Source organism: Myxocyprinus asiaticus, chromosome 45, assembly GCF_019703515.2.
Source record: "Myxocyprinus asiaticus isolate MX2 ecotype Aquarium Trade chromosome 45, UBuf_Myxa_2, whole genome shotgun sequence".
Classification (NCBI taxonomy): Eukaryota; Metazoa; Chordata; class Actinopteri; order Cypriniformes; family Catostomidae; genus Myxocyprinus; species Myxocyprinus asiaticus.
In genome coordinates this window covers 5,220,846-5,246,438 of record NC_059388.1, presented here as the reverse complement: position 1 = coordinate 5,246,438, position 25,593 = coordinate 5,220,846, and the positions used below count along the sequence as shown (strand labels likewise).

Genomic DNA, 25,593 nt, shown 5'->3' with positions numbered 1-25,593 from the left:
ATGCCCATCACTCTGCAGAGTCCTCTCAAGGTCAGTTCATTCTGTCAAGGATGGAAAAAGGAGAGTGAGGACTTAATTGCAGAGAACAAAAGTTTTATTTGATGGCAAAAAAAATGAAACGAAAGAACCCTGAAGGGCAAAAACACTGTCCAGGGAGCTGGTGGAGGCAGGGGCAGACTGGTGTGAGACGAGGATCAAGAGGAAGGCTGGTAGAGTGACTGAGGACACAGTTAAGCAACCAGATTGGGCAGTCGGAGTCAGGTGGGGAACCAGGTGAGCTGGAGAGGGAAAGAAGGGGAGAAGAGCCAGAGAGCAATGTCCACCAAGCAGGACTGGAGAGGGAAGCCTCACAGACCACGTGGGTGAGAGCCAGCAGAGACACAGGAGTGAGGCACCAGAGCAGGAACTGACAGACAAATCCAACTAGACACAAAGACTAACAGAGAGAACACCTAACCGACAACTTGACAGGGGAAAAATCCACAACAAACTGGCACAAGACAGAGCACATGGGGAGATTAAATAAAGGGAGAAATGCAGAGGGTAACGAAGAGGGCAGGTGTGACAAATGAAATAATATTCAGGCAAACAAGGGGGCATGGTTAGCACTCAAGACAGACTGATAGGAGAGCACATGACAACACAAACAAAAGCCATGTGCTTAGAGACAACAAAGGAACTGAACACAAAACAATAAACATGACAGAAGAGCACATGGTAAAGGACCACATAAAAGAATCATGTGCTCACACGTAATCAGAAAAAAGCACCTTGTAGTTTCAGGACCTTGGGCACAAGGCTTGTTATGTCAAACCTGTTAATATCAACACTGTTACCTTTCTGAAAACATACTATAATTATACACTGCCTGACCACAAAAAAGTTGCATACTCTAAAATATTGTTGGACCGCCTTTAGCTTTGATTATGGTGCATTCGTCATTGCATTGTTTCGACAACCTTAGGCAATGTCACAAAATGTATTTCCATCCAGAGTTGCATTAATTTTTGGCCAAGATCTTGTATTGATGACAGGAGAATCGAACCACTCCATAAAGTCTTCTCCAGCACATCCCAAAAACTTTCAATAGGGTTAAGGTCAGGACTCTGTGGTGGCCAATTCATGTGTGAAAATGATTCCTCATGCTCCCTGAACCATTCTTTCACAATTTGAGCCCAATAAATCTTGGCATTGTCATCCTGCAATATTCCTGTACTGTCAGGGAAGAAAAAATCAGGTCATTCAGTACATTCAGGTAGTCATCTGAATTAATTTTATTTTATTAACATTGCTAAGCCTAGAAAAGACCAATTGAAGCAACCCCAGATCATAATACTGCCTCCAGAGGCTTGTACACTGGGCATTATGAATGACGGGTGCATCGCTTCAAACGCTTCCTTTCTTACCTTGATGCACCCATCGCTTTGGAAAAGGTAAAACTGGACATGACTTTTTTCCATTGCTCCAGTCCAATCTTTATGCTCCCTAGCAAATTGAAGTAGTTTTTTTTCTGATTTGCCTCACTAACAAGTGGTTTTCTTGTGGCCACACAGCTGTTTCTTGTTGTATTGTGTGTGTGGAAATGCTCTTACTTTCACTATTAAACATAGCCGTGAGTTCTACTGTAATTTTTTTTACGATGTGACTTCACCAAGCATTTTAGTGGTCTCCAATCACGATCATTCAAGATTTTTTTCCAATCACATTTCTTCAGCGAAGCTGACGGTTCACCACTATCCTTCCAGGTTTTAAAAATGTGTTGGACAGGTCTTAACCCAATTCCAGTGATTTCAGCAGACTCCTTAGTTGTTTTCTTTGCCTGATAAAGGCCAATAATTTGCCCCTTCTAATTAAACTGAGTAACATCTGTTCCACGACCACGGGATACGTCTTCCGACATGGTTGTTTAAGAAATGGAAAGCTACACACTGCATCAGTTAGGGTTAAAAGTATTGTTGCCAGCTGAAACATATTAATCACTGCTATAATGATACAATCTTTGGCTCATATCTGCTTATTTAAATCCAAACAGCGACTTTCTTTTTTGGCCAGGCAATGTATCATTTATATATAAAATAGATATTTAAATGTATTGATTTACAGCAGCTTAAGAAGGGACAATGCAATTTAACACTTGTCAATATTCACTTACAGAGATATACAAACACTTTACCCATTGTAGGACAGAGTGAGGCCGGCCACACGCACATTGTCACACTTTGTGCCAAACTGGAGGAGGAGGAGGAGGTAGGCCATGAAGGAGGTAATGAAGGAGAGCTGCGCCCCCACCACCACGCTCAACTTGTACCTCTTCATCAACAAACCGCCCAAAAATATTCCTACAGCAACCACAGGCAGGTTCAAAACACCTGCAGGGCATGACACGTCTTTAGATTCAGTTAGTGTCAAACCTAACAAGCTTCTGTGGCTATACTGGGAATGGAATACTAGCATTAAACTTTTAAATACTATGCAGTATATACTTTGTACTGCCTACAATTCTCTTAAAATAGCATTTGAATCAGTAGGCATTATGCAATTATTTTTATGCTGCATTGTTGTCACATGACCTATTTTGCATGTTTAATTCAATGAGTGTCATGAAGTAGGACTCACTTAATCCTATCAAATATATTACTGACGAAAATGTTCGTTTATTAATTTTTTTTTGTTAAGACACGAAAACAAAGATTCATCATCACGATTATCAAATTCTTTTAATTAAAACATGCTGTTGATGAAAATATGACAAGAAAAAAAATACTGCAATACTGCAATACTGCAATATTTTAAGAAGAAAAATCTAGAAAGAATTTATTCAAATAATCCAGTCATAGTATGTGTGGAGGCGGGGGCATGGCCGAGCGCTGTGCTGTGGGTAGTGAGGCCGGGGAGATGAGTGGTGAATGATTCCCACCTGTGATTAACACCTATTTTTTGTTTTAGTTAGGATTGACAGGGCCTTTTAAGGAGAGAAGACAGCAGCAGAAGGGAGAGAGAAACCAGCTGACAAGCAGTTCGTGTGTTGGCCATTTGCCATGTTACTGAAAGCTGCCCTGATTTGTTTCCACTTTTGATTTATTTATATCCCCGTTGGTTTTCATTGTCGCTGTTAAGAAAATAAATGAATTTTCCTGTGTTGGAATCGCTGTCTCCCGCTTCCTTATTCCCTGGAGCTAAAGGTCTTGTTACACTGGTGCCGAAACCCAGGATTGAGGGGTATAGCCATCATGGAGTCCTTGCCATTGGCTGATATCATAAAGACCCTCGCTGGCATCCACCAAACACAACACCAGGCCCTCCTGGAGCTTCGTTCCAAACAGAAGCAATGGTTTGAGGCGCTCTTCCAGGACGACCCGAGGCTTTTGTGGAGTTGTTTGAGTGGGCCGCTGCGGGGTCGGGATGGCCCAGACGCAGTGGGTGGTCCATTTGCTGCCACTCTTGTCGGGAGAGGCCCAGCTCGTGGCCCAACAAATGCTTGTGGCTAACCTGCTGGAGTACCCGGACCTGAAGCGAGCCATCCTACAGCGGGTTAGCCAGAACCCAGAGCAACATCATCAGCACTTTCGGGCGCTGACCTACAGGGAATTCAGCAGCCCATTTGCCTTCACCCAGCAGCTCCAGGATGCCAGCCAGAGGTGGTTGCTAGCAGAGGACCGTGACGCTGGTGGGATTGTCAACTTGGTGGTGCAGTTCATCAAATGGCTGCCAAAAAGGACCACAGAGTGGGTCCAGTGCCACTGCCTGACGTCGCTGAAGGAAGACAATTCAGGGAGACGGCCAAGCTTTCTCGGTCTTTCTTTCTGTCTCCCTCTGTCTCTTCCCCCCTCTACCTCATCCTGTCCCTGTCCCTGCCCCTGACCCCAGAGATGGGGGTTCATTCCCCGAAACCCACTCCGCAGACCCATGTCTGTTCCCCTTTCCCGCCAGGTTGGAGAATCTGTGGCAGCAGGTGTGGGGGGAAATCTGGGCCGGTGTGCTGGCATTACGGGGAGCATGCCACTTCTAGGACCAATGCCCGGTGATGGATGTGGGGACGTTAGTCCAGAACCCCGATGCGTCACATACCGCCCCCAACTGAGCAGGGATGTTCCGGATACCTGTGAGTATTCAAGGAGGTACCTACCAAGCCTTGGTGGTTTTGGGTTGTAATCAGACCTCGATTCACCAATGCTTGGTTCAAGGTGAGGCTTTGGGTACAGCATGTAGCGTGAAGGTGAGGTGTGTGCATGGGGATGTTCACGAATACCCTTTAGTGCCCATACCATTACATTTCAAGGACAAAAACATAGAATTGAGGTGGTAGTTAATCCTCATCCCACCCATCCGCTGATTTTGGCTACGAATTGGACGGCATTTCAATTGTTATTGTGGAGAATATTTGTGGGTGGGTCCTGCAACAAAGCGTATCGGTGTGTGGTGTGCAATCCGCTGGCTGGGGAGGTGGTGCCAGGGCCGTCTACGTCAGCTCCACATCAGGAAGACTCAGGGGAGGGGGAAGTCGCGGCTTCCCCAGCCCTCAGAGGATTCCCGGCAGGGGATTTCTCTTTGAAGCAGTCACGAGACGAGACACTTAGGCACGCCTTTGACCAAGTGAGAGTGATTGATAGTCAACGCCTCCAGCCAGACATGGCACACGCATATCCGTATTTTTCAGTTATTATGGATTGGTTGTATCGAGTGACACAGGTTGCTCAGACAAAGGAGGATACAACCCAATTGTTAATACCGAAGAGTCGTCGGGAAATGCTATTCCAGATGGTTCATCATAATCCAGTGGCGGGTCACTTTGGGCAAGAAAAGACACTGAACCTTCTAATGGCCCGTTTCTATTGGCCGGGCATTCACGGGGATGTTCGCAGGTGGTGTGCGGCATGCTGTGAATTTCAGCTGGTGAATCCGCCAGCCAGTTCAAGAGTGCCATTGCATCCCCTTCCATTGATCGAGGTCCCCTTATAGGCACGTGGGCATCACTTTCTGTTGGATCTGGTGGACTACGCAATGCAGTATCCGGAAGCAGTGCCTCTGCGCAACATCTCAGCACGTAGTGTTGTGGAGACACTCTTCAGAATAATCACCTGAATGGGGATTCCGCTCGACTAGGTGCCAAGAAATCTAGCTGAAGCTCACATCTGGCCAATAAAATGAACAAAAGGGACTTGCCAGATAGCACATGACTTGAGAACTACTTCTGAGGAAATACCCCCACATTTAATGGTCATCGCCTGACACTGCCATCAAGACCATCTCTGCAAAGAGACCCTAAGGGCAGAGGTTACAGGCAATAAAGTCAGAGAACACACTCCCTGGAAACCCCAGGAAAAGCTTAAAACACACTCAGTTTTTGTCCTTCGATATGAACCAATTTGCTACACTTAAACTAGACTCATCAGCTCACGAGACATCATGATCATTATTCTGCAAACAGCAGCTAAAAAGGAATCCATGAACATTTCACACAAAGTCCCAGTACTTGTGATTTAACCCTCTAAAATGTACAGAATGCATTTGGACCCAAAATGTACACTTGCTAGATAATTCTGAAAATGACTTTATGACCTGTGATCACTTTTATAACTGAAAAATCGATGATTATTATCTTTAATCTTGTGTTATGTCATTTTTACTATTTAAGATAAAACTCTTCATGTTTACTATCATTGAAATTCTTTCTGCATTTCAGGAATGTTTATGTTCATTAATTTTATATATTCAGTTGTATCCAAGATATAAAAGTTCATGATTAAACATGCACTATTATGAGCGGGAAGTTTGTAAGAATCCTCCACACAAAGGATTGTAAATCAATTTTGAAAAGGACAGACCAGTTGACCATGTGACTCTGAAAAGCCACTTCTGATTGGCTCAGGACACCTTTGGAGTGCAGCCAATTTTAGCTCAAAAGTTTCCTAACAAGAAAGAACTCTTCTCGGTCTCCTCTCCTCTTCGGCTCTCTTGCTCTTCACTTCCTCTGCCGCTCATCATCCTCCACACTCTTGCCCTCATGGCTTGCAGCATCCGTGCCATGTAGAGTCCAAGAAAACTCGGGACCCGAAGTCCCGAGGAAGCCTCTCACTCTCTGCTCTACGGATTACACACACGTAACTGGAGTCACAAGTCTTCTGTCAGGAAGGCCTCGCTTCAAAGCCCACCTCATCATCCATCAAGACAACAACTATCCACAATCATAACAGATTCCAAGACATCAACGGAACAAACTTTCTTCAAATGCCAAAGAACCAAGCAACGCAAGGAAATGCAACGACCCGCAAGTACATCTCCAGACTTTTGCTGAAAGTGCTGGTGTATTATTTAAACACTTTGGGTAATCCTATTGCAAATCGATTTAGACTCAAAGAAGGATAAATGGTTCTTAAGGCATTGTCTACAGACTCCATAAAGTTAATTTTTTCTGTATTGATCATTTATTTCACATTCTGTCACTTTTTATGTTTAGAATAGCAATAAAGTTTGTTTGTCTTCAAAGATAACTTGACTGAGTCTTATTTTGATAAATAATCTTTTCACTTGATTTGAAAAGTTCTTGCTTCAAAGCTATACCTAAAATATGTGTGATATTATTTTCAATAAGCCGTGAGAATAATATTATTCCAATAAGTGAATTAATCATAATTCTCTTATTAAAGCTAATTCCTTACAATAGAAATTGTGAGCGGATACAACGAGACGTTGTATTACGATTTTAATGGTGGATAATTTTATTCAGACAAATAATCTAATTATTTGTCATTTATCTTTCTTATAATGGTTGTTGAACACAACTACTTCCATTATAAACTTCCCTACATAATAATGACGTGGAATGCAGACAGTTTAATTTTATTCCTAACACACAAACTGTTCCTACACTGGGCTTCCACTTGGGACACAGACAAGCACGTCCACAAATTGATAAGACAGCAGCCATTACTGCTTGTCCGAGGCCCAAGACCAAAAAGGGGGTGAAACAGTTCCTGGGGCTGGCTGGCTACTGTCGTAGGTTTGTGCCTAATTATTCGGACATCACCAGCCCGCTGACTGATCTCACTAAAAAGGGAGCGCCAGACCTGGTCCAGTGGATGGAGCCATGCCAACAGGATTTCCTTCAAATGAAGGCTGTACTCTGTGGCGGACCACTTTTGCTTCCCCTGACTTCTCTCTCCCTTTTGTATTACAGATGGATGCATCAGACAGGAGGTTGGGAGCTGTGTTGTCCCAGGTGGTGGGGGGGTAAAGAGCGCCCCGTGCTGTACATTAGCTGAAAGCTCTCGGTAAGAGAGACTAGGTACAGCAAGATAGAAAAGGAATCTCTGGCCATCAAGTAGGTGGCCCTCACCCTCCGATACTACCTGCTTGGGAGGTCCTTCACCCTCTGTTCAGACCACGCCCCGCTCCAATGGCTCCACCCCATGAAAGATACCAACACGCGGATCACTCGTTGGTATCTGGCACTTCAGCCCTTTAAATTTGATGTGGTCCACAGAACGGGAGTGCAGATGGCTATGGCTGATTTCCTCTCTCAGAGCAGGGGAGTGGGGGGGGGCCTAAGTTGTGAGGTGGGGTTATGTGGAGGCGGGGGAGATGAGTGGTGAATGATTTCCACCTATGCTTATCACCTGTTTTATGTTTCAGTGAGGAGTGATGGGGGATTTTAATGAGAGGAGACAGTGGCAGAAGGGAGAGACAGCTCCGCTGACAAGCTGTTCGTGTGTTGGCCGTTTTCCATGTTACTGAAAGCTGCCCTGATTTGTTTCCACCTTTGATTTATCTATATCTCCGTTGGTTTTCTTTATCGCTGTTAAGCGAACATTTTTGTTTGAATAAACAAATTTTCCTGTGTTGGAATCATCTCTCCCGCTTCCTCATTCCCTGGGGCTAAATATCTTGTTACAGTATGTTAGAGATTTTGCTTAACAGAAAGAGCTAAACACTAGACAAATCTGAAAGTGAAAGTGGAGATTTATAGTAAGAAAAAAGGACTTAAAAATGTATCTGTTTCTCAACCACACCTGTCATATTGCTTCTGAAGACATAGATTTAAACACTGGAGTCTTATGGATAACGTTTCTGCAGCCTTATGTGATTTTTGGAGCTTCAAAGTTTTGGCCACCATTCACTTGCATTGTATAGATCAACAGAGCTGACATATTCTTCTAAATATCTTTGTGTTCTGCTGAAGAAAGAAATACTTGAACTATCCCTTTAAAAAATTGCCATTGCATGGTAGTAAAACTAAAAAACTTAAATATATTTTAGTATATTTATGTATATATTCATGTATTAAGTGTAAATACAACCCCAATTCCAAAAAGTTGGGACAGTATGAAAAAGTAGTGATTTGTAAATTATATTCACCCTTTGCTAAATTGAAAACACTACAACTACACATTATATGATGTTTTACCTTGTAAATGTCATTGTTTTTTTTTTTTTTTTTTTTTTTAATATACAGTCATTTCAAATCAGATGATTGGAACACGCTCCAAAAAAGTTGAGACAGGGGCAATTTAAGGCTAATAACAATTTGACGAGTTAAAATAACAAGGCAATGTGAGACAGGAGATGTTAAACAGGTGAGGCAATCATGTCATAGTATATAAGGAGCCTCCAAAAACAGCCTAGTTCTTCAAAAGCAAGGATCATTCGAGACTTGTCAATTTGCCAACAGATGCTTCTGCAAACTTTGAGAGCAATGTTCCCCAAAGACAAATCGGAAGGATTTTTGGCATTTCACCCTCTACAGTGCACAATATAGTTAAAAGATTTAAGGAATCTGGTCAAATCTTGGTGCGTAAAGTGCAGACGAAAACCACTTCTGAATGTGCGTGATCTCTGATCCCTCAGACATCACTGTCTTAAAATACATCATTCATCTGTAATGGATATCATGAACATGGGTTTGGGATTACTTTAGTAAACCTTTGTTAGTCAAAATCATTCGCTGCTACATCCTCAGATGCAAGTTAAGTCTTTACTAAGTAGGGCTTTACTGGTTGTTTAGATCAGTGTTACTATCAGAAATAATTAATAATTATTTCTTTAGTTATTAATAAATATTTAAATTAATTAATTGAATCTAACTCATTAAAACCTCATATGGGGCTCCAGTAAATGTAGTGTGCTACGTTTAGGAGCAAGTTTGGTTATTAGCAATAATTAATAATTATCAAAGATAATTATTAATTATTAAAATCAACAGAACATTGATGAGAATCAATGTTAGCTTTTTTAATCCTTTAAATCAACAATTATCAAAGATAATCGTTAATTGTTAACATCGATGAAACATTAATTAAAATTAACACTAGCTTATTGATCATTCAAATTCAACAATCATCAAAGATAATTATCAATTATCAAAAATCAATAGAATATTAATAAGGATTAACATTGACGGGGCACCACCCTGAAATCAGGGACTAATAACCAAGTAGTAAAACAGTCTCAATATTAGATTGTTTTCTTAGGAAAATCGACATCTGAAGAATATCGATTTTCGGGAAAAAAAACAATGAATGAAGGTTTGAATCCGAGCACTGACATCCGGTCAGCATGACACAGGCGTATGCAAAACAAACCAAAACACTTCTCTTTGTAATATAAACAAAGTTTATTTATGCAGTAATATCAATTAATAATTAATACAATGCAGTCAATAAACTTCCGACTTACAACTACAAACTAAACAATGATATGATTAGATATGGGAATAAAAATAATCCTATAACACATGAGGGTGTGTGTGTGACAGTGTGTGTGTGTGTAAGGAGGGACGCACACAAAATGGTGGACGTGACTCTCGTGGAGAGTATGTCACGTGAGACTTCCAGCCAGGGAATATGACCACGAATGGGGGCGGAAAGAAACCAGTCAATGGTGTCTACCAGTTACCGCGTGTATCCGCTTGTACGATAGCTTAGGGACAAAGCTGGGCTTTAGCATTTAAGCTATCTATGAGCCAAAAATGTGTGCCAGAATGTTTGTGAGGGGTCGCGTGCGTGTATGTGTGCGTGTGTGGTTAGTACGAGAGAGAGAGAGAAGTGACGGCCCTAAAGCCGATTTCGCGGTCGTGGGAGAGAAAGCAGGTGGACGGCTCATAAACAGTCCCGCATTATTTGAATCTTTAATGGATGAACTCAGTTGCTGTCTCACCCGCGATGGCGAAATTGCACAACAGTCCAATTTGGTTGGACCACAATACAGCAAAACAAATTTGTGATAATTAATACCCTGAGTATTAATAATGAGCGGACATGGCGGTCCTTAAACTGTACAAGCAAAAAACCTTGAAACACAAGAATAACACACTATAATATTCTATCTCTGCCCAGACGTAAACCTCTTACTTGAATTGCATGAGGACACAGGTAGAATGTGTTTTCCTCCGTCCTTTAACTCTGACCCGGTTCCTTGAGGCTCGGGTGATGACAGGAGGACGTTTCCTCGCTCTGTCGGCGGGCGATACGGCTGTTGATTCTCGGCGGGCTGGCAGAGAACTCAGAAATGTCGACTTGATTGAAGATGGAAGAGAAATCTTTAATCTCTTCACTTCTGTAGGCAAACGGATGAAGATGCAAATTGCTCGGCGGTCTCCTTCGGATCCGTTAGAGTGTTCGGTTGAACACAGAGTAATCTCAACTCGTCCAGCGAGATGGAGATTGTATGGCCACAGTTTCAAGTCGGACGTTACTTCCTTGTGCCACGAGGTTGCACCTGAGAGCAGTGATGAAACTGTGTCTATACAGGATGAACAAAGTTGCTGGAAGCAAATCCCAGAAGCATTTCAGAGGTATTTCAACTCCTGATGATGTCATGTTTGAGGGACATTCTGTTGTGTGCCTCATCCAATAGGAGTTGAGAGTTTGATCCTTTAGTGAGCAAGGCTTCATGGGATTTGTAGTCTGTTTTGGACTCCCTTTGTTTGATTTTGGCACGATTTTTATCAGTATAATTTACGACTTGGAATGTGGGGGCTTGAGTTAGGTTTTTACGACTGTGTTTACTGACTTGTCTTCTGTCTGAATACATGAGGCCCAACAACTATACAAAGCAAAAGCCATACATCAACACTGTCCAGAAGCACTGCCGACATCTCTGGGCTCAGTCTCATCTTAGATGGAAAGCAGAACAGTGGAACCGTGATTTATTTGTCCGATGAGTCCACATTTCAAATCATTTTTTAAAAACACATCCATCGTGTTCTCTATGCCCAAGAGAAAAAGGACCTTCCAAGCTGTTATCAGCGTCAGGTCCAAAAGCCAGTGTCTGTATGGGCCAGGGGTGTGTCAGTGCCCATGGCATGGGTAACTCGCACATCTGTGAGGGCACCATTAATGCAGACAGATATGTGCAAAGTTTGGAGCAGCACCGTCTTTTCAAGGGACATCCTGGCATTTTCAGCAGGACAACTTCAAACCACATGCTGGCCGAATAAGCAGAGAGTGCAGTTGCTAGATTGGCCTGCCTGCAGTCCTGACCATCTCCAATTGAGTATGTGTGGTGCATTATGAAGCACACAATATGGCAAAGAAGACCCCGTACAATTGTACAGCTGAAGACCTGCATAATGGATGAATGGGGAAAAATTCCACTTTTTAAACTTAACAAACTTGTGTCTTCAGTGCCTAAATGTTTAATAAGTGTTATTAGAAGAAATGGTGATGTTTCACAGTGGTAAACACTCAACTGTCCCAATGTTTTTGGAGCGTGTTGCAATCATCTGATTTGAAATTACTGTACATAAAAAAACAATGACATTCACAAGGTAAAACATCATATAATGTGTAGTTGTAGTGCTTTCAATATAGCAAAGTGTGAATATAATTTACAAATAACTCCTTTTTGCTTTTATTAGCATTTTTCATACTGTCCCAACTTTTTCGGAATTGGGGTTGTATATATAAAATTTGTATTTAAATATTAAGAGAACATGCAAATTATTGACACCCCTGGGTGGCCTTAAATCAATATTAAAGATGGGAACCATCACTCAAATTGGTCAAGCATCCCATATTTGCATGGTTAAAAGTTGGGAACCTTACATTTGATTCCCTATTGGTAAGATGTCTGCACATTTGTTGCCACTTAGGAAGGAACAAAAAGGCCATTCCTCCAATGATCAGGACATTATAAGACACTAAAGTGGTTGGGATTGTTTGTAACCACATTTTTTGTTACGTAGACTGCATCCGGAAAGTATTCACAGCACTTCACTTTTTCCACATTTTGTTATGTTACAGCTAACACACTGTAGGGATGGTATTGGCCAGGTGATGAGCGGTGCCTGGTTTCCTCCAGACATGATGCTTGCCATTCAGGCCAAAGAGTTCAATCTTTGTTTCTCATGGTCTGAGAGTCCTTCAGGTGCCTTTTGGCAAACTCCAGGTGGGCTGTCATGTGCCTTTTACTGAGGAGTGGCTTCCGTCTGGCCACTCTACCATACAGGCATGATTGGTGGAGTGCTGCAGAGATGGTTGTTCTTCTGGAAGGTTCTCCTCTCTCCACAGAGAAATGCTGGAGCTCTGTCAGAGTGACCATCGGGTTCTTGGTCACCTCCCTGACTAAGGACCTTCTCCCCGATCGCTCAGTTTGGCCAGTCGGCCAGCTCTAGGAAGAGTCCTGGTGGTTCCAAACTTCTTCCATTTACGGATGATGGAGGCCACTGTGCTTATTGGGACCTTCAATGCTGCAGAAATTTTTCTGTACCCTTCCCCAGATCTGTGCCTCGATACAATCCTGTCTCGGAGGTCTACAGACAATTCCTTGGACTTCATGGCTTGGTTTGTGCTCTGACATGCACTGTTAACTGTGGGACCTTATATTGACAGGTGTGTGCCTTTCCAGATCATGTACAATCAACTGAATTTACCACAGGTGGACTCCAATTAAGTTGTAGAAACATCTCAAGGATGATCAGTGGAAACAGGATGCACCTGAGCTCAATTTTGAGTGTCATGGCAAAGGCTGTGAATACTTATGTACATGTGATTTTTTTGTTTTTTATTTTTAATAAATTTGCAAAGATTTCAAACAAACTTCTTTCATGTTGTCATTATAGGGTATTGTTTGTAGAATTTTGAGGAAAATAATGAATTTAATCCATTTTGGAATAAGGCTGTAACATAACAAAATGTGGAAAAAGTGAAGCGCTGTGAATACTTTCCGTATGCACTGTAGAATGAAAACTGTGGCCTAGACATGTAATATGCTGGAAGGGTGCTGAAAGAGTGCTTACCAATAAGGAAGTTTGCTCTTGAGGCAGACTGACCAAACTGCTGCTCCATGTATTTCGTTTTGAAGGTGAGCAGTCCGATGAAAGAGTTGAACTTCAGAACAACCCCACATAGCAGCAGGAAGTATGTGGGGGTTCTCAGCAGTCTTTTCAGAGAGGGCAAGAATCCTTCACATCCACAACATTTACATAACAAAACACAGAAAAAGGAATGAGCCTTTCCTAAGGATGTAGTAAAATTTAACTAATGTAACTAGGTGTTCAGTGGCCTGAATAAATGAATAACCTTTACAATACTGCACTTGGTTAAAAAGGTGGAAGGAAATTGCCTTTTGCAATGTCGGCCAGTTTCACTGAGTGGGTGTTTGGGAGGGCAGATTGCTCCTCGTTGCCCTGATCCACATTAGAGTTTTCCCTCGCTTCCTCGCCTTGTTTGGGTAAAGACCTGGGCAGGAACCAGAACGGGACACCAGCAAACAGTAAGATGGCAGATGACACAAAGTATCCCAGCCACCAAGCGCCTACCCAGCGTGCATCCTTTGGGGTGATGGTTACACTGTCTGCAGGGAAATGGTGTAGCCAACATACATATTATCATAAGAAGTAAAAAATATACATTGTAAAAACACAACTAAGGGTAATTTTTAGGAAATGGTGCCATTTGTGCCTGACAGTTGTAGAAAAATAGTTATGATATTATTAACCCCAATCCGAAATTTGTGGTTACAGCCTTGAAGCACTAAATTATTTTCCAGTAAGTCTAGAATTTATATACTTTCTATACTCGAATAGTAAATTCTAGTGGTATCACTATTTATCACAAATCACTTAAAATGTGATCTCATCTTCATCAAAGTCACATGTATAGACAAACACAATATTCTTAAGCTAACAACACACAAACAATTATGAGCTTTCATGTCTTTATTGAACACATCCCTTTAATCATTTACAGTGCTGTGGAAAATGTAAGTGAACCCTTGGATTTAATCACTGGTTGATCCTCCTTTGGCAGCCTCAACCAAGCATTTCCGTAAACTACGGATTAGACCTGCACAACGTTCAGTAGAATTTTGGACCATTCTTCCTTACAGAACTGCTTCAGCTCAGCCATATTCTTAGGATGCCTGGTGTCAATGGCTCTCTTGAGGTCATTCCACAGCTTCTCTATTGGGTTAAGGTCTGGGCTCTGACTGAGCCACTCCAAAAGGTGGACTTTCTTTATTTGAAGACAATCTATAGTGGATTTACTTAGATGTTTAGGGTCATTGTCCTGCTGGATCACCCAACTTCTACTGAGCTTCAGCTCACAAACATTCACCCTGACATTATCCTGTAGGATATCTCGAAAAATTGGAGAATTCATTTTTCCCCGGATAATGGTAATGGTCCAAGCCCTGAAGCAGCAAAGCAGCCCAAAATCATGGTGCTCCCTCCTCCATACTTCACCGTAGGGATGATGTTTTCATATTGGTATGCGGTACCATTTTTATACCAGTAAGTAATGCTGTGTGTTCTTCCCAATCAATTCAACCTTAGTTTCATCAGTCCACAAAACATTTTCCCAATAGTGTTGTCTTTGGAAAACTTCAGGCGTGCAGCAATGTTTTTGTTGGAAAGCAGCAGCTTCCTTCATGGTGTCCTTCTTTGGACACCATGACTGTTTAATGTTTTCTGTATAGTAGACTTGTGAACAGAGATGTTAACCAGCTCCAATGATTGCTCTTTTAGTCTTTAGCTGTCACTCTTGGGTTCTTTTTTACCTTATTGAGCATTCTGTGGTGTGCCCTTTAAGTTATCTTGGCTGGATGGCCACTTCTAGGGAGAGCAGCCACAGTACTAAATCATCACCATTTACAGACAATTTGTCTAACTGTGGAAATGTGAATATCTAAATTCTTCGAGAACTTTGTAACCCTTTCCAGCTTTATGCAAAGCAAAAAAATGATATCATATGTCTTCTGAGATCTATTTTTTTATGAGGTATGGTCCATGTCAGAAGATGCTTCTTTTTAATAGCAAACTCAAACATTTTGAGTGCTTTTTATGAATAAAAGTAACTATAACCCACACTTTCAATCTCATTTTAATAATTGGATACAAGGTTTGACAACTCCTGACTCTAATTAGCTTTTGTTGATATCATTAGCATAGGGGTACACATACTTTTTCCAGCCTATACTGTGAGTGTATGTTTGAATGTTTGAATAATGTATTCAATATGTACAAGAACAATACAATTGTATGTGTGTTAGTAGTTAAAACAGATTGTATTTGGTCATTATTGTAACTTAGATGAAGATCAAACCAGTTTTTAAGACAAATTTATACATAAATGCAGGTAATTCCAAAGCATTCACATACTTTTTTTGCCACTGTATATAGCTCTGGAAAAAATTAAGAGACCACTCCAAATGTTTCTTAAATCAGTATCTCTACATGTATGGCAGCCATTCCATTCCAGTGACTGTTGAATCCCTGCTTGAATTTGTGAGCCAGGAGTGGCATAACATCAACCAACAGCAATGTGAAAGACTGGTGTAAAGCGTGCAAAGACACATGAAAGCTATGATTGAAAATCATGGTTATTCCACCAAATATTGATTTCTGAACTCTTCCTAAGTTACAACATAAGTATTGTGTTGTTTATAAATGAATATTAACTTGTTTTCTTTGCATTATTCAAGGTTTGAAAACAAAGTTTTTTTTTTTTTTTTTTTTTTTTTTTTTTTTTTGACTAGTTTATTTCTGCAAATAAATGCTCTAAATTACAATATTTTTATTTGGAATTTGGAAGAAATGTTGTCAGTATTATATAGAATAAAAAATAAATAAAAAAAAACATACTCAAACACATACCTATAAATAGTAAATCCAGAGGAACTGAAAATTTGGAGTGGTCCCTTAATTTTCAAGGAGCACAATACGACGATACTTTAACAAAAATTAGCTAAATGGTCGAGTTGCCAGAAAGAAGCCAATGCCACAAAAAAGCCCAGTTACAATATGCCCAACAACACCTTGACACGCCTCACAGCTTCTGGCACACTGTAATTTGGAGTGACGAGACCAAAATAGAGCTTTATGGTCACAACCATAAGCGCTATGTTTGGAGAGGGGTCAACAAGTATTGTGCTCCTAGAAACAACCACACTGTCTTTTTCCAGAGCAGCCTATATTTCTCCTGAGGTTACCTGTGGGTTTTTCTTTGCATCCCGAACAATTCTTCTAGCAATTGTGGCTGAAATCTTTCTTGGTCTACTTGACCTTGGCTTGGTATCAAGAGATCCCTGAATTTTCCACTTCTTAATAAGTGATTGAACAGTACTGACTGGCATTTTCAAGGCTTTGGATATCTTTTTATATCCTTTTCCATCTTTATAAAGTGCCATTACCTTGTTACGCAGGGCTTTTGACAGTTCTTTTCTGCTCCCCATGGCTCAGTATCTAGCCTGCTCAGTGCATCCACGTGAGAGTTAACAAACTCACTGACTATTTATACACAGACACTAATTGCAATTTAAAAAGCCACAGGTGTGGGAAATTAACCTTTAATTGCCATTTAAACCTGTGTGTGTCACCTTTTGTGTCTGTAACAAGGCCAAACATTCAAGGGTATGTAAACTTTTGATCAGGGCCATTTGGGTGATTTCTGTTACCATTATGATTTAAAAAGGAGCCAAACAACTATGTGATAATAAATGGCTTCATATGATCACTATCCTTAAATAAAAGACAGTTTTTTTGCATGATCAGTCATATTTTCAAAATCAATGCGAAAATTTCACAATTTCTGCCAGGGTATGCAAACTTTTGAGCACAACCGTATATATATATATATATATATATATACTGTATATGGGGACTGTCATCTTGAGAATTGCCCCTATACATATACACAAAAAGGTGAGATCCATATGTTGCTACATTAATGCCCAAATGTTCCTGTCTGCTCTGCTAAATTTGTTTTGATATGTTAAATATGATGAAAGCTCAGACTGTCAGCAATCACTGAATTTGGTTTTTATTATTTCAAAAAGGTACTGTGCAAATACCTTCAGACAATGAACAAATCAAACTTCAAATGAAAACAATGGATTTAAAAGACTAATGAGATTTTGCATGAATAATACAGATAAAGATACAGTAACACTGGATGCTTACCAACACTGACAAATCCAATATCCACATACAGTTTGGCACACATGGACCCCAGCAAGAATCCAAACATGGGACCCAGTAACGTTATTGTCTGAAGGCAAGCTAAACATCAAAAGGGAGTTTAATTAAAATGTATTCTGCAGATCGTCATTCGACATCAAATATAATCTTTAAGACATCCAATCAGTTTGAGATCCAAATATCTTCTTTACTTACCAATATAAAATGCTGAGTTTTCTGCTTTTGCAAAGTCATCGATGTAAGAGATGCCGAGCGGTGTCACTGGTGTTTCTCCTATTCCTCTCAGTGCATTGCCCAAGAACACATAGATCCACATACTCGATCCAGGGTCCTTGACACAATCTAGAGTTGGAATATCAAATATGTGAATGTTTAAATAGCATATTAAAGAATGTTCTGAGTTAAGTATAAATTACGCTGACAGCATTTGTGACATGCTGTTGATAAACTCACATAATAATTTTGATGCCTTAGTTTGTAAAAACTGAAAACTGAATTTACAATAATACACTTGAAAGTCTATGGGGCCAAGACTTGCACTAGCATAAATATTAAAATACACACTGTGTCATAAGTATAACCATAAGACATGCAAACATTATTTAAACATTATATGTGTAGGGCTTTACTGGTTGTTTAGATCAGTGTTACTATCAGAAATAATCATTATTTCTTTAGTTATTATCTAATATTTAAATTAATTAATTGAAACTTAACTCATTAAAACCTCACATGGGGCTCCAGTAAATGTAGTGTGCTACGTTTAGGAGCAGGTTTGGTTATTAGCAATAATTAATAATTATCAAAGATAATTATTAATTATTAAAATCAATAGAACATTGATGAGAATCAATGTTAGCTTTTTTAATCCTTTAAATCAACAATTATCAAAGATAATTGTTAATTGTTAACATTGATGAAACATTTAACACTAGCTTATTGATCATTCAAATTCAACAATCATCAAAGATAATTATCAATTATCAAAAATCTATAGAATATTAATAAGGATTAACATTGATGGGGCACCACCCTGGAATCAGAGACTAATAACCAGATAGTATAACAATCTCAATATTAAATTGTTTTCTTAGGAAAATCGGCATCCGAAGAATATCGATTTTCGGGAAAAAACAAAATGAATGAAGGCTTGGATCCGAGCACTGACATCCCGTCAGCATGACACAGGTGTATGCAAAACAAACCAAAACACTTCTCTTTGTAATATAACAAAGTTTACTTATGCAGTAATATCAATTAATAAGTAATACAATGCAGTCAATAAACTTCCGACTTACAATTACAAACTAAACAGTGATTTGATTAGATATGGAAACTAAAAATAATCCTATAACACATAAGGTGTGTGATTGTGTGAGAGAGTGTGTGTGTGTGTAAGGAGGGACACGCACAAAATGGCGGACGTGACTCTCGTGGAGAGTATGTCACATGACACTTCCGGCCAGGGAATATGGCCACGAATGTGGGCGGAGAGAAACCAGTCAATGGTAGATTAGGGACAAAGCTGAGCTTTATCACGAAGCTATCTACTAGCCAAAAATGTGTGCCAGAATGTTTGTGAGGGGTCATGTGTGTGTGTGTGGTTAGTACGAGAGAGAGAGAGAGAGAATTAAGTGACGGCCCCAAAGCCGATTTCACGGTCGTGGGAGAGAAAGCAGCTGTTAGTTTATCACTCAGAGACGTGGTGGACGGCTTGTAAACCGTCCCGCGTTCTTTGATTCTTTAATGGATAAACTCAGTTTGCCGGTCTCACCCGCGATGGCGGAAATGCACAACAGCCCAATGTGGTTGGACTACAATACAGCAAATCAAATTTGTGATAATTAATACCCTGAGTATTAATAATGAGCGGACATGGCGGTCTGTGAACTGTACAAGCAATAACCTTGATACACAAGAATAACACACTATAATATTCTATCTCTACCCAGACGTAAACCTCTTACTTGAATCGCATGAGGATGCAGAATGTGTTCATCCGTCCTTTAACTTAGACTCGGTTCCTCGAGGCTTGGGTGATGACGGGAGGCCATTTCCTTGCTCTGTCGGTGGGCAGTACGGCTGCTGATTCTCGGCGGGCCGGCGGAGAAATCTTTTCTCTTCACTTCTGCAGGCAAACGGATGAAGATGCGGATTGCTTGGCGGTCTCCTTCGGATCCGTTAGAGTGTTCAGTGAAACACAAGAGTAATCTCAACTCATCCAGCGAGATGGAGATTGTATGGCCACAGTTTCAAGTCGGATGTTACTTCCTTGTGCCACAAGGCTGCACCTGAGACCAGCGATGAGCTGCGTCTACACACGGCAAGCAAAGTTGCTGGAAGCAAATCCTGGAAGCATTTCAGAGGTATTTCTACTCCTGATGATGTCATGGTTGAGGTGTGTTCTGTCGTGTGCCTCATCCAATAGGAGTTGAGAGTTCGATCCTTTAGTGAGCAAGGCTTCATGGGATTTGTAGTCTGTTTTGGACTCCCTTTGTTTGATTTTGGCGCGATTTTTATCAGTATAATTTATGACTTGGTATGTGGGCCTGAGTTAGGTTTTACGACTGTGTTAGGCCTGCCTTTGTCTTCTATCTGAATACATGAGGCCCAACATATGCGTGAACTTCAGACTAGTGTGAAACATTTTCTTACTAAAGTAATCTAGTCTGTAAAAAGTTATATTCAGTCTTGCAACTCTTGTAATGGCCATGTAAAATTGTAACCATTTAGTAATTTTCCCACAATATGCACAAAGATACCATGATGGCATTTTCTTAATAAAATAGCATGCAGTTCTCTTGTTCTTCTGTCTTTCTCAAAATCTTTAAGGCTTTGAATCAAGAAACAAATTGAGTAAACAAAGAAAGGTATTAGAAGTGTTAAGAAGTTACCTGTTCCAATGTTATTGGAAGACTTCATGTGCAAATTTGAGTAATCACTTTGAACCATGGGATATTGACAAGGAGCTATACTGACAGTGTCATTTACAGAGCCTTTTGTTACTGTGTCATATTTGTACCTGTAACAATGAAACCAAGAAAGAAAGAAAGAAAGGAGACTTATAATAAAAAATAACCACTGAAAATTAAGGAGACATGAAAGCATGTTTGTATGAATACATGTACCGCCCCATGAAGAAGTGTGGTAGTCCAGTGAGAGCTGAGCCAATGGCCATGAGGAAGCAGCCCATCCCTATGAGCCGCGGTCTGTGCAGTCTCGCTCCAAAATGACTGACCAGTGCCAGAAAGAGCAAGTTACCTGTTAAAGAACATTCAAAGAACCAGTTAGTCATTTCCACCTTTGAAAGCAAAGAAGGAATGGGAATAAACAAAATATGCTGACTGATCTGTGAATTTGGCGATAGGAAGTCGAATGATCTGCTGTCAAAATCAGTCTGCACTTACCAAAATTCGAACCACTGCCCCAAATTGCTGAAGCTGGAAGTGTTGTTCAGTTCACTGAGTAAAATGTTTCTGGGTAAAATGTCCACAAGGTAGCACCAAATATGTGCTGTATTTATAGTTGTAAATTATGTAATTCAGTCAAAAAGAATGCATATTTTATAACTCTACCCCCCTAACCCCAACCCTAAACCTAACCGTCACTGAAGTAAAAATGCAATTTTAGACCAGAACCCACATCTTGGAGTGAACGCAATTACTTCTAGGTTTCCATGGGACCAGAACCCACGTCTTGCAGTGAACACAATAACTTCCTGGTTTCCATGGAACCAGAACGCATGTCTCGAAGTGAATGTGCTTACTTCCTGGTTTCCATTGGACCAGAACCGCATCTCGGAGTGAAAGCAATTACTTCCTAGTTAACATGGTACCAGAAACCACATCCCTGAGTGAACTCAATTACTTCCTGGATTCAACATTTCCATCCAATGTGTTTAAGAGAACAAAATTGTGGGAAATTTGTGCAAAATAGAAATGAAAATGGCATTTGAAGCCACTGTTGCTCTTTTAGCAAATGTAATAAAATATTTGCAGTTTAGAGCGCTCAGACAAAATGCTCTGACGAACTTCATGCTTGATAGCTTTCAGTGGCTGATGCCTTATGTCTAGGAGTAAAAGCATGCCACAAAGTTCTGGGAGATAATATTAGTTATATTTTTTATGAAATGCTCTGGCATTTCAGAATAGCCTGAGCAACCTTTGAGATGCTATGCGATGATACTGATGATATTCTCTGAGCGAATTACTGTATGTTTTCGTATGGCTTGTTGAGGCAACACATGATTTTTTTTTATGTGCATCTATATTCCTGTATAAATTTTATAGAAATATATTCAGTAAATGTGTTTCCATTGTAGTATTTGTGCATGTCTTCTTATCGCATAAAAAATGTTTCCACCTCAAGCGAGCATGTACGTTTTTCATGTGCATTTTGGTGTTTCCATTCAGCATTTGTCTGCGATATCCCAAAATTTGCATAAAAATACATGGAAACCTATTGAATGACACCAAAATCATTTGTACTTGCATGTATTGTGACCAATCGTGATGCACATGTTTGAGTTTAAGAAAGCCAAATAGGTTTGGAATGGCATGAGGGTGAGAAAATGACGACAGAATGTAAATTTTTGGTGAACTTTAGGTTACTATACAGTATCTCAATTCAACTTATGTTTGAATTGCTGTTGGACTCTTATACAAACCCATCTCAAAACCACCATCAACGAGGCCAACAACAGAGCTGGAAAGGTCAAATCTCCTCTCAATCTGAGTAATGGTGCTCTTCATGTAGGTTCCGCACAGAGCTTTGGAGAAGTAGGCGAAGGAGAGGGCTACGATGAAAATCTTTATGAAAAGTACAGTGCAGAAAGAACCAGTAATTCAAGCTAGTTAAAAATACTGTAAACAGTAATCAAACAGAATCTGAGCTTTGATATTCGATCAAAGGTGACATTAAGATGGATTGCAATGATCACATGAAGTTAAGAAACTCACACTCAATAAAGTACCTTTAGTTTAGAGCAGCAGGGGTCTTTAGGGGCCTCATTCTCTGGAGTGTAAAGAGCTTGTAGGCTTGTTGGTTTACCATTATCCTTTGCAGTTGGCTCAGCCATTTTGCTGTCACGACACTGTCAAGAAACTGATACATTTGTATTGACTCAGAGGGATTGTTCACCCAAAAATTACAATTCTCCCACTCATGTGGATCTAAGTCTGTATGATTTCCTTTCTTCCTTGGAATAATAAAGGAGAAGATTAGCAGAATGTCTCATTTCCTTTCTTCAGTACAATTAAAATGCTCCTTAAAAGTAGTCTATATGACTTATCTGCAATATTCCAAGTTTTCTGAAACCACATGATAGTTATGTCCGAGGAACAGACTGAAACTTAAGTTGTTACTCACTTATAATCTAGCCTTAAAAACGTTGCTTGACAGTCATATTCACCATTCACTTTCACTGTATGGAACTGAGCAGATTGGACATTCTGCTATAAATAATTCCTTTTGTGTTCCATAGAGGAAAGAAATTCATACAGCTTTCAAAACACATGAGGGTGCGTAAATGATGATAGAATTTTCATTTTTGAGTGAACTAGTTCTTGAACTTTAAATTTAAAAGATTGTGATTCTGAAATGTAATATTATGCAGTTTAGAATATTTTTGAGTGGAAGAACTGTAAACTCTCTCTCTCTCTCTCTCTCATTATATTTAGTTTCGAGCAGATAGCAGTTTGGTTGCTGGCAAACACAACTTGTATTACACTGTTACAGTATGTGATATTATTTTGGTCTCTGTATTTCAATTAAATAAGTACTTTACACTTACACTTTTCTGTATCCTCTATTCTTGTGACTTGTGAGTCAGCAGGTTGCTCACTGATAAAACATTATGCATGTTATTTTTTAATGCAATAAAAAGCTAACGCCAAATTAATTATTTTGATACAGTTTTTATTTGAATAGAATAAATCGTCGCTGTCTGATGAAAAACACCTATCTACAAAAAACAAGTTTTCAAGAGCATGGAAAAACTCTTTTTTATAAACAATCTTACAAGATACTTGTTAAACAGACAGCCTGATTAAACATCTTTTCATTGGTCATTTTGATGCACAATTCAAAGAGTAGGAAGACGTCATTCGGCGCATTCTGTCTATGGTAAAAAGTCAAAATTGCAAGAGTGGAGATGCGTGCACGTTTTTCATAGACAGCGACGAAATATTACATGAGACAAAGTAAAATTCAAAGTAATCCCTTCTGTAATTACATATTTTTTTAAATGTAACTGTAATCCAACTATTTAATTGTAACTAAAACAAAATTTAGTTAGGCTATTCATATTTAGTATTTTAAATATTTAATGCTGTTACACATATTCTGTTACTCCTAGGGTAGTATTGAGCTAGAACAATAACTAAAGTGTTTGAATTTTTTTCATTTAAATTCAAGACCTGAGACATTTGCCAAAACTGAAGATTTCATAAATTTGTATTTTTAAAGTGCAGATGTTTTGTTTTAAATTTGTATAGAGGTGGAAATAGCTTTTAATATTCCACTGTAAATATACACGGAAGCTTGGCCTTTAGCCTAGTTTGTTAAATTTTGTATTTGGAGTTCTAAATTTCATCTTAATCTGAAAATACCACTTCTAAAAACAAAAAACTCTGCTGTTTAAAAATACAAATGTATAAAATACACCACAAAAATCTTACATTTGGTTAAATGTCACATATCTAGAATTCATATGAACAAAAATCTGATTCAAATATATTAGTCATTGTTCTACGGGGTTAGTAAACTGTCCCGTATTAGCCCGCATTTTAGCAGCAAGACCCTCGAGGGGGACCAAAACCCCCCAAGAAAAATTTTACATGTTAAATCCAAGACTACAATGTCCATAAAATTCAGAATTCAGAAGTTCGTAAAAATGCCACTTGATCAGCTTTTACATTTGTTCAAATCCAAGTTTTTTTTTTTTTTTTTCTATTTTAAAGGGCAGCTGTTACAAAATTTCACACAGAGGCAAACTTCTTGACAATTATTATTATTATTTTTTTTTTAAATGTGACACATTTTTAAAGTTTAAAACTTACCTTGCATTTAAATCGAACTTCAGAAACACTGAGAGGACTTGCGTTTGAATAAAGATCAGTTTTTGTTCTATTTCCTCATCTTCAGAATAACTGCTTGTGGCAACAAGTTTTCATGTAAAAATCTTTATAAAAAAACATAACTTTCATTACATAAAAAAAAAAAAAAAAAAAGTTAAAATGGAAAAGCATACTTCACGAGACAGAGAGAGCCCTTTCACCCTGTTTCTATGATTTACACTGATAATCCTCTTAGATTTAGTTTAATTCTCCCCTCCCAGCCAGAATACCTTCAGTCAGGGAAAATAACAGGGGGAAATAAAAGTCAGGGGGTTCATTAAAAAAAAAAAGACCAAGAGAAACAAATCATGAGCAAGAATGTGCTGTACCTGACAGGGATATATGGGGAGTATCCTCTCTCTTTAATAGCCGATGTGGTTGTCTGCTCAAGCTTGGGGAGAAACTGAATACTTGTAATCAGATACAAAAATTGTGTAAATGTAATCTGTTACAGTTACATAAAAAGACAATGTATTCAGATTACAGTTACATTTGGTAAAAATTGGGATTACTAGCAGGATTAAAAATGTACATTTATTAAAAATAAATTAAAAAAAAGATCCTCCTGACATAAATAATAAAGACCGCTGCTTGCTTTAGTACAGAATACAGATATGATCAGCACGCTCGAAATCTCTTCTGGTTCACTCTCGTGACTTTCTGTCGCATGTGCAAATAACATCTGTCTCACATCAACAGTGTGCTCTCGATGCAAACAACGTCAAACAATTAAGGGGTGTTTAATTGCAAAGGCCACTGGAGAAATACTTTTATTTTTGTGGAAATTCCAACATTCTTGTCTCTTCAATGGAGAAACAACACTACTGTTTCATCTGAGTGTATTTTACCTTTTGCTGCTGGCGCCTAGCTCAAATATGTGTTTGTAGCCTGCTAGCTTTTTAGCATCGCTTATCTATCTGTTTTCAGCTTTTAATCCTTAACATCTGTCATTTTTCAGCACGCATCGGGTTTCCCCCCGCATTATTCTATCGTGACTCAACTGCAAGCATTTTCCGCATACATCCGCTTTCTGTTTTTCACGATTAAACTGGGCCCCCGTTTTTC

At 39.5% G+C, this 25,593-nt stretch overlaps 1 protein-coding gene across 1 annotated transcript in view; it reads right to left on the bottom strand.

The window, feature by feature from the left end:
* The window catches only part of LOC127435318 (solute carrier organic anion transporter family member 1C1-like), a 37,406-nt gene extending 14,916 nt beyond the window's left edge, over nt 1-22,490 (bottom strand). The window contains exons 1-9 of the mRNA XM_051688711.1: nt 22,386-22,490; nt 22,080-22,221; nt 20,542-20,674; nt 20,308-20,435; nt 17,609-17,755; nt 17,396-17,494; nt 13,561-13,791; nt 13,235-13,399; nt 2,174-2,369 (exon numbers count right to left, since the gene is read on the bottom strand). Of these exons, the coding sequence (XP_051544671.1) occupies nt 2,174-2,369; nt 13,235-13,399; nt 13,561-13,791; nt 17,396-17,494; nt 17,609-17,755; nt 20,308-20,435; nt 20,542-20,674; nt 22,080-22,221; nt 22,386-22,490 (1,346 nt within the window). The remainder of the gene's footprint in view (nt 1-2,173; nt 2,370-13,234; nt 13,400-13,560; nt 13,792-17,395; nt 17,495-17,608; nt 17,756-20,307; nt 20,436-20,541; nt 20,675-22,079; nt 22,222-22,385) is intronic.
* Between the last annotated feature and the right edge of the window lie 3,103 nt (nt 22,491-25,593).